General features: G+C 42.0%; 1 protein-coding gene across 1 annotated transcript in view; it reads right to left on the bottom strand.

Moving 5' to 3' along the window:
* Window positions 1-6,025: 6,025 nt before the first annotated feature.
* The window catches only part of LOC126428137 (uncharacterized), a 744,079-nt gene continuing 735,976 nt past the window's right edge, over window positions 6,026-14,128 (bottom strand). The window contains exon 12 of the mRNA XM_050090038.1: window positions 6,026-10,128. Within this exon, the coding sequence (XP_049945995.1) occupies window positions 9,821-10,128 (308 nt within the window). The 3' untranslated portion in view covers window positions 6,026-9,820. The remainder of the gene's footprint in view (window positions 10,129-14,128) is intronic.

Here is a 14,128-nt window from a genome sequence, read left to right as displayed (position 1 = left end):
TGCGGATGAAGGATGCCCTACTTCGTGCTACTGTTTCCTCTTTGATGGCTGTACAAGCATCAATAATGCGTTGCTTCATGTCCTCTGGTGTTGTTGGTTCATGTTGGTAAACAGCATCCTTCACTGCTCCCCAAAGAAAATAATCCAGCGGTGTAAGGTCCAGAGATCGGGCAGGCCATCTAACTGGGCCACCTCGTCCAATCCACCTACCAGGGAACTTACGGTTCAGAAGTTGTCGTGCTCGTAAGGCGTTACGTGCAGGGCATCTGTCATGCTGATACCACATGACCATTCTCTGTTTTAGAGGTATGGTGTCCAAGAGAACAGGAAGATTGTGTCATATAAATCTGGAGTATTGTCTGCCATTTATAAAGAAAGGTCCGATAATGGTATCTCCAATAATCCCACACCAAACATTGACTTTCCACGGACATTGATGCTCTACCTGACGGAGCCATTTTGGATTGTCTGCAGACCAATAATGCATATTTCTCATATTGACAATTCCTTTGTTGGAGAATGATGCCTCGTCGGTAAAGAGAACATCTGCAAAAAAATTTGGATTAGTCAGAAGTTTTTGCTGAGCCCACCGACAAAATGTTACCCTATTGCAGAAGTCATTTCCATGAAGAACCTGGTGTAAATGAACATGGTAAGGATGAAATTTATGACGTTTAAGAATACGCTGTGCACTTGATTTCGACACACCAACTTCACGTTCAATTTGACGTGTGCTGATTTGAGGATTCACAGCTATGGTAGCGAGCACAGCAACTTCAGCACATTCATCTGTGCGTGTTCTAGGACGATGTCGAGGTCTTGGATTTAAGCTTCCCGTTTCACGTAGACGAGATGTGAGATGACCAAGATGACCAAACATCAGGCGGGAAGGTGATGGCTTGTCAGGGAATCGTCTTCTGCACAGTCGTTCTGCCTGAACAGCATTTCGTCCACCTACAACAGGGTACAGTACAGGTATGTAGAGTAGGGTAGAAAACAGACATATTAACTTAATAATCATAATGTTCGCTAACAGCACTATCAACAAACAAGCAATCTCATAACGTATTTCCCGTCAACATACATTCTCCATAGATCAGCAGCATTTCTACCATATCTTCACGTGTTTACATTATACTGTACAGTATAAGTTCCACAACACAACGTTTATTCACAATGTGTACTACCTCCGTGCCATCACTAGATTACTCTGATGCACGATTACATTGGCAAGTGGTGTACTGCACGCCAAAGCAACAACAAATGGGATGCTCGGAGGGTGGTGGAGTACAGGAGTTTGCATGGGTCGCAAATCATAAACAAGGCAAAGTGGTAACTGTGGCAGTAGCGGGAACTGTGTTGGACACTTGACTAGGTAGAGCCAGGCCCTGCGGGACAGGCACAATGGATCATATAACGCATTAGATAAACCTTATTTTGGGTGTGCAGGATAAATAAGACAACCTGACGGATGTACACCGATCGGTACTGGTTCATATTGTGTACGTAGATACGTAAAACGTGCAAGAGGGAAACCATTATGTGCTTATGAGAGTTGATGCCAGAGACCGTATTATTCGTTTCGGACCTCTTGATAAGTATGGATTACGCATGTCAATCACATCGCGATTACGGGCAGCATGGGGTTCACGCCTGAGCCTCAGGACGTGCGCTAGCAGCGCATGTTGGGTGTTTCAAGCGTCAACTTCGCGTCTCAATATCTCGGGATGTAATGGGAATATCACGATTCAATCAACGCCATTGTGTATGTGCTTTGTCATGCTATGGATTGCTGAAGAAAAAATATAGGAGGTCCATTTAAAAAAACATAAGTTTGTGTTAAAAAACACATATGCTTTCGTTTTAGAATGTTTCCAAATATGTACATTCATGGGCCCCAGCCCTAAATTGATACCAGTGAAAGTCGTTTTCCAATAGCTGTTATTGTTCAAGAGATATTTTGGGTGGACAAGATAGCTGGGACACCCTGTATATTGTGAAAAGCAACACTCTCCTGTGGCATGCCAGAGGTTATTTAATGTCTGTAGAGGACTCTCCATTGAGAACAACATGCTGTGTTCTGTTTGCTAAAAGCTCTTCAATCCAGCCACACAGCTGGTCTGATATTCCACAGGCTCTTACTTTGTTTATCAGGCGACAGTGCGGAACTGTGTTGAACGCCTTCCAGAAGTCAAAGAAAATGGCATCTACCTGGGAGCCTGTATCTAATATTTTCTGGGTCTCATGAACAAATAAAGCGAGTTGGGCCTCACACAATCGCTGTTTCTGGAATCCATGCTGATTCCTACAGAGTAGGTTCTGGGTTTCCAGAAATGACATGATACATGAGCAAAAAGCATGTTCTAAAATTCTACAACAGATCAATGTCAGAGATATAGGCCTAGAGTTTTGTGCATCTGCTCCACAACCCTTCTTGAAGACTGGAACTACCTGTACTCTTTTCCAATCATTTGGAACCTTCCGTTCCGCTAGAGACTTGCAGTACATGGGTGTTAGAAGGGGGGCAAGTTCTTTCACATACTCTGTGTAGAATTGAATTGGTAACTCCTAATAGCTCTAACTATTAGTCTGCAAATGAAGTGAATACTGGAGTAATGGTGTGCAGTACACTGTTCTAACAAAATATCTGCACTTGTATATTTTACACTCTGTAAATGTAACATATAAATGGGAAACATTGTTACTAAAAATCTCAAAAAGTTCTTGACCGATTTACTCCAAATTTTTACATGATACACTAATAAACACCCAGACAGGTGAATGCTATTAATTTTTTTAAAGGACAGTGTTCTGTTTATGACTGACTGTTACAGAACCTGAATTGTCTGAAACTTTGTACTCCTACCCATTCACAGATTAAAACTATGTGAAGTACTGTCAGTGAGACTACTATCCTTATGGAAACAGCAGCTGGAGAAGTCTGTCTCATACCCTACATATCAGTGATTCCAGTTGAGTTACCCATTCATTTTAAGCAATTTAAATTCTCAATCAAGGTTTCATTTGCAATAACAATAAACAAGGCACAACGTCAGAGAAAGGGATAAGAGGGCAGAGTTGGGGGAGAAGGGGGGAAATTGACATAGAGAGAGGCGTGAGGGGCATAGAGGGGGGAATGGGAAGGAGCTTAGGATGTATATCCAATTCCCACACATATTTAGCAATTGCAAAGCAATATTGGATCCTCTAGTTTCTTATATTGTCTTGAAAAATAGTGAGATTTGTCTTATGGGAGAACCCTATAGGAGCTACAGTCTAAAACAGGAAATAACTTTGTATAATGTGCTCAAAATAATAGCACATTCCCTTTTTTTTGTCTGGAAAAATATTGGGGGCAGTCAAGTGAAAACTGAACACTTGCCACAATGGGACCATGGATGGTTCAATTCAAGTGTAATCACCATGCACATTAAACCATTTATCCCACCTGGAGACCAGTTCCTGTTTTGCAGAATGTGGTCAGCTGCTGACAGATCCTCAACTGCGCCCACTCTTGCACTCCCTCATCAGCCTTAGACTGATGTCCACACGTCTTACTTCAGGTTGCCAAAGGCATGAAAATCATAGAGTGAAAGATCCTCTTACTAACAACTGGACAAAGGCTATACTTCACCAATTTGATTGAGAAACACTGCAGCATCCTCTGTACACCCTGGATCCTGCACTGTGTGCTTTTTTCTCATCTTTGGTGACCTGAAGAAAGATGTGTTGATGTTGGTTTCAGTTGGACGAAGAAGTGTAAGAGTGGATGTCATTGTGGATCCATCAGTAGTTGACTGTATTCTACAAAACAAGAATTGCCCATATCATCTCCCAGTGGGAGAAATGTCTTAATGTGTGTGTGTGTTGATTACTTTCCAGTGGAACCACTCTGTGTTCCTGCCGTGGCAGGTGCTGGTTTTTCATTTGACTGTCTTCTATACTATATTTCAGATTTAATAATGTTATTGCATGAGAGTTGTATTGCTGCCTTCTGCCAAGGTTCTGTTGATGTCTCTGTATGAAATTAAGTGCCATGTGAATATGAAAGATACATGGAGTATATGTCTTGCATTTAACATTTATGTCTTCAAGTAAATGATTTCAGGTTTCAGTGCTGTGAATACAAGTCATGACAAATCTAGACACAAAAAATCATTCTGTTGGTGTTTGGTGACTTTCCCAATGCCTTTGATTGTCTGGACCAGAAAATTGAACTTGGAACACTAAAATTTTATGTCATTAAAGGCATCCATCTAGTATAGGCCGTGTCTTACCTTCTTTATAAGAAGCAGAGGGTCACATCCATAAACTGCATCACAGGAATTAAACTTAGCCCAGAAAGAGAGAATATAAACTGTGGACACCTGCAAGGTATATTTGATCTGGACCTTTCCTTAACCTACATAAATTACAATGTTTGCCGAGGATTCAGATGTATTAATCAGGGGCCCAATCTCCACCATTCTGGACACAGCCTGAGAGGTAACTGGACAGGCAGGCATTGAGCAAAACATCCTGCATAAAATTTCTCTGTGGTGGAGCTGGATAACAAGTTAAAATGGAGTCAACATACGGATAAGCTGACAAATAAAAACTGTTCAGTGTGTTTTGTCCTTAGAAGTATATCTCAGCAAGGAATAGAAATTTCCATTGCTTTAAGAGATCAACCTCAGCATATTTTACATAACAAAAATATTCTAAAAGTAAAATATGCTGTACTTTGAGTGTTTCAGAAATATTTTAGAATACTGTTGGTATGTAGTTTCTTCAGCATAGATCTGACCTAGGTATCTAACTTAGCTTACACTTTGTTACTAATCTTGTCTTATGCAATATGGAAAGAACAGATTGCTGCTCACCTGATAAAGGAGGTCTCTGCACTAGGAGATGTAAATGTGTCCATGTGTTCTACTTCTGATGAAAGATGTAGTTTGAAAGCTGAATATTTATAGCTTTCTTTTCATTGTGCCTATCTGTGACACTGCCTTCTCTATGTGGTGAGAAGCAATCTAAACTTTTCATACTGTTGTTATTCCACCTTGAACATTCCATTATTTGATTTAGACAGTTTAAGTTCTTTCTTTTTAATAACCAACCTAACTATTTTATATAACATGTTCCTATTATCAAATTCACATGGACTGTGCATGAAGTAAATGTTAAATGTTTATACAAAATCACACATGAACAGAATGTAGTGTTCCTGTTTAGTTTTAAGTGAAATTTGTGGGATTTGTGAGAAAGTGTTGCATTAGCCACATGGGTCGGTGAGCACAGTGTGGTGAAAAATGGGTCTTAATAACAAGTACACACAAGGATTTTCAGACAGGCTAGCTGTGATTAGCAAAACCTGCACTCTGCAGCTATAACAGCCCAAGTGGGCAAGGCAGTGTCACCATGCCAGAGCAAGACCCATGTTGTAAGCTATGTGACCGTGGTCTGGGTATTAAAGCAACAAACATTCCTTGGGGTCATATAAATAGCTCCGAATTTTGAGGCAGAAGCATTCAGAGTGCAGCAGGACCATTGCAAAGCGGGGGCCATGCTAGGCACCGCCAACTGCAGCCGTGTGTGTGTGTGTGTGTGTGTGTGTGTGTGTGTGTGTGTGTGTGTGTGTGTGTGTGTGTGTGTGTGCGTGCGTGCGTGTGTGTGGAAACGTTATAGTAAATGTGACTGGTTACAGCAATTTGTATTTTTAGTCATTCATAGCTGTCATGGTCTAGCCAGTCTAACACATTCACATATAAAGTTAAACATTCATGTCAGTTTCTCTCATAGGTACCACCATTTACTTTCCTATGTAACTGGTGTTAGACAGAGTGAAAGGTGATAAATTACTCTCATGGGTTGGAATGTCAATTACTGTTGTAATATGACTTGCATTGTGGTGATTACACTTCAGCAAATTGCAGTCAGTATAAAGACCAAGTCTGCAAACAGATTTCTGAATACCTAGAATTTTACACTTTTTTTTTGGTGTAGGTAGCAAGAAAAGGAACAGTTATATAAACAGCTGGGAAAATAATCAATCAGTACTATTTCTGTTTAATTTCATACCAACTTATTACATCAGTGAATTATTTTATTTTTTTCCTGTAAGGAACAATATGTAAGTATGAGAATATAATACATTATTTTCTGGTACATCAGGAAGAGATGAGATATGTAAATTACTTCCATAAATTGTGAGTGGTTTTTTTTGGTTTGTATATCGAAGTCCCTTTGTTTCTCAGTCACATACTAGAGGACAGCATTCACAAACAGTCTATTGTTCCAGGTGGTTTCACTTATTATGCAGCCTGTGGCAGTAAACAAAATTCACTGGAAACAGGTCATTACTGACACACTTTTTTCTTGTCAAAAAGGAACTTCATATTACTCAAGCCATCTAAATTCCAAAGTTTTCTCTATTTGTTTATTTATTTTAACTGAGTGTAGATGTGCTTGTGAATGCCATCTCTCATCATTCTCTTATCAGCACCACAGAGTGCTTTTACCCTGCATGTTCATAGGCAGAAAAGAAGGAAAATTCATTGCTGGTACATATGTGGCAATTGAAATATTCTGGCAGATATAATTTGTCATGCACTTTGTAGAAATTGCCTTCTTACTGCATTTTACCAGGGTAAGTATTGAATCTAATATACATGCAAATTTTATATAGTTACAATTTTTGTACAGATGGAATTGTGAAATATGAAATTAAATGGACGTCCTTCTGTTCTTGTATAGTTCCTCTTGCATAAGAAAATTATTTTTGGAATAATTAATAGTGCTACTGCAAATGAACTATAAAGGCAACTGACAAACTTTCATAGAAATAATATTATTTGTCTTCCATGCATATTTATTTATTCTCTAGAAGGAGGATACGCAACTTTCACTTGACTTGAAAACAATGATGGAATGATTTAACATTGTGGTTGCGAAAGACACACAGAAAATTGTACTAATGTCTGATGGCTGTAATTCACTTAACTCTAACCAAAAAACCATAGACTGCATTACTGATGCTCATATCTATTCAAAATATTTAAGTTATGTTATACAAGAGTAATAAATGCTTACATTTACTACTTCACTGTTCCGGTAATAAAATATAGAATTTCTAAGAAAATAACATGTATTTTTACAACCTACTTAAATTTAAAAAAAAGATATGGCACTACACCAAGAAAGTTGCTCTGGTACACTGATACAGAGGTATGGAAGTTGCAGCTATGCTAAACTGGAAATGCTAGCAATGGTGTCAGCTACACTGCATACATAATTTGCTATTTCTGGCAATTGAAAAAAAAAGTTCTGGAATGTGAACTGATTATCTTGCACAGAAACATCCTAAACTTAAACTTATATCACACACATTGTACAGATTTTTCTTTAGTGTATAATAGCTGAAAGAATAATGATCTGGTGCATTTTTCATAAATTTACTTTAGACATTGATGTGATACAGTATATGGATGAAAAATGTTTGTAGTATTTTGATTTATTCATATAATTTTAGCCAATATTTTCATAGCTATAGAACCATAGATATTTACTGGTTGCATATTATTAATAGAATTTTGTACATGTTCACAGGAAGTTACGTTTATGGAAAGCACTGGAACTAAAACTGGACTCTTCTAGGACAGAACAACTCAATGTTTACTATACTCAGCAAATAAGGAAAAATCAGGAAAGAGCAATATTTCACTTTGCTCGTTGTGTCTCCTTGCCCGGTAAATAGCTGAAGGATTCAGTAGCTAAAGGCACAACACAGGGGCGATAAATGTCAAAGAAGAAAAATCACTATCACAAAGAGAGTAAGAGGAGTACATACTGACATAAGGAAGTGAAATGCAGAGGAGAGACTATGAGCGAGGGAAAAATATCTCTCCTTCATTCTTTGAAAGGTAAATTTGAAGCCGTAAAATTCGAGTTTCTCTCTCGAAGCTTTGAAGCACGTACTGTGTCAGTTTTACATGTTGTCACATTGCATAAAGAGTTGGTACGAGGTAACAGAATACTATTGTATTTTTAATGTATAGGAAGTGTGTTGATACTTTCTCAGTTATGAAATGAAACTATTCTTAAAGTAGTAATTTATGTTCTATGACAAGGAGGTTTACTACGTATCAAAAGATACATATGATCTATGCTATTGTATGGGTATAAAAACTGAACTCTGTTGAAGTATTATATGAAATGCTGTTTTGTTGAAAACTGACATAGTGAGATAATGGCTGTGTAAAAATAGAGGTTAACTCTTACAAACAAGTAAATCAGCAGCAATTGACTGTTCTCAATAAACAGCATTATTAACAATGGCCTGTTGCTGATTTCCTGTTCTGTAGGAATTAACCTGTTGATATAAAATATCTAGAAGCAGCTGGAGTTTGGTTTTGGTCATTCTCCTCCAAAACCAGTCTGACAGAGTGAACAACAAATGAAATACTACTAAAAGGAATAAATCCAGAGACAGCTCTCAAAAAACAAGTGGAAGAAGGCATAACAGGCCTATTAAGAATATTTTTTTTGGGGGACAACATTGTTTGGAAGAAAGGAAGAGGAAAATTATGTATGAAAGGCAGGGAGAAATGAAGATAATTGCAGGCAAGTGGATCGTAGAGACAATCACAACATTTTTCTGCAAATAGGAAGTTCCACAGCTAAAGTTTATTGTTTAATAATATTATTATTTATACATTTGGGCTTTTATAGAGGATATACAGTCACTATTATCTTTAGTCTTTACATCTCGCCAAAAATTCTTCTTACTTCCATTATTGTCCTAGGACCATACATTTTTCATTTTTAGACTTCTTTCTGCCAGTTGTTTGGGCATGAACTTACAGGAGGTGAAATTGTGTTTTTATGCCATCTGTGACTTCCTTGAGATTTTTTTCCGATTGTTGGCTAGCTATTGTCCTTCAATTTCACAGGTTACCTTTACTATGACAAAGATTCTCTGTTAATCGTGTCACTGATTCGTGCTATATATCCATGAAATTTTAGATGTCTTTTCTTTGTAATTAAGCTAAATAATTCTGTTAAGCAGTACAATCTTCCTGGTGCATCCAAATGCCATCTTGAATCATAGGGCCTGAATGTTTTCCTGACATTTAGTTTTCTTGATAATTATTGACATTGACAGTTAACAATAATGTGTAGAGAGGGAGAGACTGGGTGGGTGGTGGGTGATGGAGTGGGAGGGTGGGTTTATGGGCTCAAACTTGGGTAGGGGTGGAAATTTTTAATGCTGTCACAGTGAGTGTTGTGTATCTTTTCTGGATGTAAAGGGTGACTGGGGCAAGAGACTTGCCGCCCCTCCCCCTGCTAGTGCTGTGACAGATAGAAGGGCAGCAGTCAGATCGATAATCCAGACATGAGCCTGGATCTTCTTGTAAGTGGCCAAGATGTCAAGCTTGAACCTGGCAACAGTGAAGCCTGACTGTGGGCAACTTGATCGGTTACAACAATAAGTACTTGGGAATGGGGCTGGACCTCTGAAACAATTTGCAAATAATGAAATATAAACAATAAATAGTAACTGTGGAAAAGTTATTTTCAGAAAAATATGGACCCACCCACAAGTTCCCGTTCTAAATTTATGGAGATTATTATTTCTAGTAAAATGATGACAGTGAAGGAATATTCTCTGTCTATGCATGGTCCATTTTCCTTTTATAACAATTCATTAGCTGTAACAAATAGCAAATATGGGCTGGATTAAGTAAGCAAAATGCAGAAAAGCAAACAGTTGCTGAGAGGGGCAAGGAGACACGAGAGTGGGGAGGTAACGGGGAACTGCACACCGCATCCCCCCAGCCGTCTAAGTGGCGGAGTGGGCACGCGCTCCCACCGCCCCCACCTCGGAACCGGCCCGAGCGTCACTGGCGACTTCACCCTCTCCGCCGTGCCGCCCGCGCGATGACCCCGGCTGTGCCGTGGGCGCGAGGCTCAGCAGCTGGCGCAGCAGCATCTGGTCCTTGGCACTGGCCCCACCTGCACTGCCAGCACCGAGGCCACCGGTAGCGGGAGCCGTGTGGAGGGGTGCGCCGTTGGCCAGGCCTTCGCGAGCCGCGGCCAGCAGCTGCGGCTTTTCCGACAGCGTGTCCGTCAGCGATGCTATCAGCACGTCTGCAGGTAAGAAATCATTCGTCACATTCCGTAAATCCCATCAAGAAGTACAACTTCAGAGGACAAGGTGCCAGTATACATTAACATTTCACAAAGATATCATAGAAATTTTATATGTGTACTGCATTGCCAATAAACTCTACTATACAGCTTAAAGGTAATTGTGAGTCTGCCATCTAAATTTAACAGAGTAAATTGCAGGAAAGATGCATGTGTCAATCAAACAGCAATTACAGTATACTGCGACGGTGTTCTTGTTCACAATCTGGGCCAGAGACATGATCTGGATTTCACACAGGGAAGAATCATCGGGAAACGTGAAAAGGGATCAAGTGTGACGAGTGTAGCCCAGGAGTTTGGTATTGCTCACAGCAGTTTCACACACTCAGGGAGTGTTGCGAACCATGTGCACTGCTGCCTGATGGAGAGCAGGTGGTTGACCGTGTTAAACTACAGCTGCAGGATTGTGAGGCGTGCAGTAGCACGTTGAGTGTGTGAGACTGGGCTTTTTGCCTGATGACCAGTCCGTCATGTTCTGTTAACACCTCAACATTGGTGGCACTGTTTGCAATGGTGCCAAGAGCAAAGGGACTGGAACAATGAGAGGAGTGGGGTATGCTCTTCTCAGATGAGAACAGATTTAATCTGATAAGTGATTCTGGACATAACTTCTTATGGCAAGAGATGGGAACGTGTAAAACACCTGGGAACAATGTTGAACATGACTGTTTTGGTGGTACAGTAAGGCAAAGTGTAATGTTGTTTGACTATACTGATCTCCAAATGTTTGAATAGAGTATACTTGCCAGTCAACATTAATGGGACACTATTCCTTCGCACATGTGGAGGAGGTCGTCGAATGAGAGGATATTCGATGAATGGACTGAACTGCCCTGCACAACATAAACCCCATTGCAGCATAGGCCACATGTGACAACCATCCAGCAGTTGTCAACCACACTTGTAAAGGAATGAAACTGCTCACCACCATGAGGGTCTGAGGGTTAGAATAGGCCTGCGGTATTCCTGCCTGTCATGAGAGGCGACTAAAAGGTGTCTCACACATTTCAGTCCTATAAGTTCAGGCCCCATTTTCTGGTCTGACCTGCCACTTTCCAAATTCTACAGAAGTGCAGGCCATATGGGGAAGGACACCTTAGGTGGTGCATGAGTTATCCATGGTGCCCTTAGATTTGATCTCCTTAACCTCTTGTCATGGCTTTGTATTTCCACCTGCAATTCAACTATTTCAGCGAGGACACTCTCCTGGGTATATCATCTTTTTCTGTTGTCTCCTGTCCTCTTTTGCCACGTGACAATAATGGATTCCTCGGTGTCCAATATCCAGCACGGTAGCCAGCCTGTTGTGGTGGGCCCATCATGTACCCATTTGGTGGTAGCCCCCTGACAACACAGGAATCGCACTGTTGATGCCCAAGCTGTAAACTCCCCATGTATGCCAAGGAGTAGATGCTCATCTTCGTGGGGCACCCAGACTCCCAGCAATGGCCATCATGCCAGGTGGCCTTTGCTGTGGCTGGGTGGTGCCCAGGGGGAGAGCCCCTGATTGGAGTGGGTGGCATCAGGGCGGATGACCCACAATGAAGTGGACTAAGTCATCTTATGCTGGGAACTGAATGGCCCCAGCAGTCTCTAAGAAAGAAAAAGTTGACTACAACACTGACAGGTATGACCCTAAATCATTCCCCTCCCTAGCAACACCTTGGGAGGAACGTACGGCTTCAGAGCGACAGGATCCCTATTTGCCACGTTACTTAATTTGCAGCAGAACTGATGGGTACTCCTTTCTGGAAACGAAGCCTCTGTTTTTTGTTGAGCACCTAGAGGATAACTTGGGGAAGTGACAGCGCCATCCAAAATACACAGTGAATTGATTTTAATTCAGATGGCATCCCCAACCCAATCCTGGGCGTTACTCACCTGTGACAAGATGGGTGATATTCTTGTTTCAGTCACTCCCCACAAAATCCTCAATATGGTCCAGGGAATTATTTTTCATCATGACCTCCTGTTACATTCCGATGACAAACTATGTGCCAATTTAGAATGGTGGGGTGTCCATTTTGTCCGGCGCATTTACAAGGGACCCAAAGACAATAGGGTTGCTTCCGGTGCCTTCATCTTGGCCTTTGAGAATGATTCATTACCTGAAAGGTCAAGGTGGTGGTGTACCAATGTGACGTCAAACCCTATGCGGTTCTTAAAGTGCTGGAAATTTGGGCACATGTCCTCCAGGTACCCTTCCACTGCTACATGTAGAGACTGTGGACGTTTGCTGTATTGGGAACAGTCCATGTGCGCTGTCTCCCACCTGTGTGAACTGTGGACAGCATCACTTCTTCCACCCACCCCCTGAGGAACTTACACAAATTTCACTCCCTGTGCTCACCGGACTGCCCAGTGCTCCAAAAGGAGTGCAAAATTATGGAGTACAAGACCCTGGACAGGCTAACTTATCGTGAGGCTAAACTCAAATACGAAAGATGAAACCCTGTTCCCATGCTATCTTCTTATGCTGCCACTGCAAAAGCGTTGCCATCGCTGATGCCATTATGCCCATTGTCTAAGGTTGCTCCACTGGGCACTCAGGGCCGCCCATCTCCCTCCCCCATCCAGTTGGCTGGGGGCATGTTTTCTTCTGTTGCTAAAATGTCAGGGACATCGATCCCCTCCCCCCAGCTGGAGAAGCAATGGCCTCCTCTACTGTGGAAGGGGTTCCTTGGGACTTTACCTTTCACGGTCCTCGCAGTGGTTGAAAGAGCCACTGGCTGCTGGTCAAAGGGCTTCATGGTCTTCCTCTGTCCCTGTAGCTACTTCCAAGAAGCCCTTGCAGCAAGCCCCTAAGGAGTGGCGAGAGGGGAAAACTTACAAGAAAAAGTCTACCAAGAAATGGGAGCCTCCAGTGCCCCCTACAGCTCTGCACCCAAGGACGAGGTAGAGACTCTGGCAGCCCCTGAGGATCTCGCTCTCGCTGACATCTCGGATGCCATAGTACTGGATGCCAACACTCAACCAGTGGCAACAGGTGTTGCTGAGGCCTAATTTGCCTCCTTGGTCACTCCATGCCACCCCAGATGACAGAAAGCATCATTCTCCAGTGGAACTGTGGTCAAATTTAAGCAGTGCACCTGCTTTTTGCATTGTCCTTCAGGAGGCCTGGTTTCTCCCAATGTGGACCCCCTCCCTTCATGGCTACCCCTGGTACCACAAAAACCATCCTGCCTGTGACAGACTGTCAGTTGGAGTATGTATTTTTGTCCTTACCTCTGTCTGTAGTGAATCTGTGCCCCTTCAGAAGCTGTGGCTGTCAGGGTGAGGACAACACAGGAAATTACCGTCTGTAACATCTACCTCCCTCCATATGGTGAAGCACCAGCCCACATTTTTGCTGCACTCATTTCGCAATCTTTCTGGGTGATTTTAATGCCCATAACCCTTTGTGGGGTGGAGCCGAGGTTAATGGCTGTGGCAAAAATGCTGAGGACCACCTAACTCACCGTTAACTTTGCCTCCTAAATACAAGTGCCCCCACACATTTCAGTGTGGCACATGGCACATATTCGGCCATTGATCTCTCAGTTTGCAGTCCTGGCCTCCTCCCATCTATCCATTGGAGAGCATATGATGACCTGTGTGGTAGTGACCACTTTCCACTCTTCCTGTCCCTACTACTGCAGCATCTCTCATATCGACACTTGCCCAGGTGGGGTCCTCCCATGGCTGACTGGAACACTTTCACATCCACTACCAAAATTGAGTATCTGCTGCATGCTACCATCGATGAAGTGATCCATGTCATCACTTATACCATTGTTGCCACAGCCGAATCAGTAATCCCTCATTCCTCCAGTTTCCCTGTTAGTGCCTTGGTGGTCTCCAGAAATCGCTGCGGCCATTAGAGACCGTAGGCGGGCCCTCCAACATTGGAAGCACCATCCCTCACTGGAGAATCTTATTGCCTACAAATGGCTCTAAGCAC

This window comes from Schistocerca serialis, chromosome 12 (assembly GCF_023864345.2).
Source record: "Schistocerca serialis cubense isolate TAMUIC-IGC-003099 chromosome 12, iqSchSeri2.2, whole genome shotgun sequence".
NCBI lineage: Eukaryota > Metazoa > Arthropoda > Insecta > Orthoptera > Acrididae > Schistocerca > Schistocerca serialis.
Note: the sequence above shows the minus strand (reverse complement) of the source record. Positions and strands in the feature narration are given on the sequence as shown.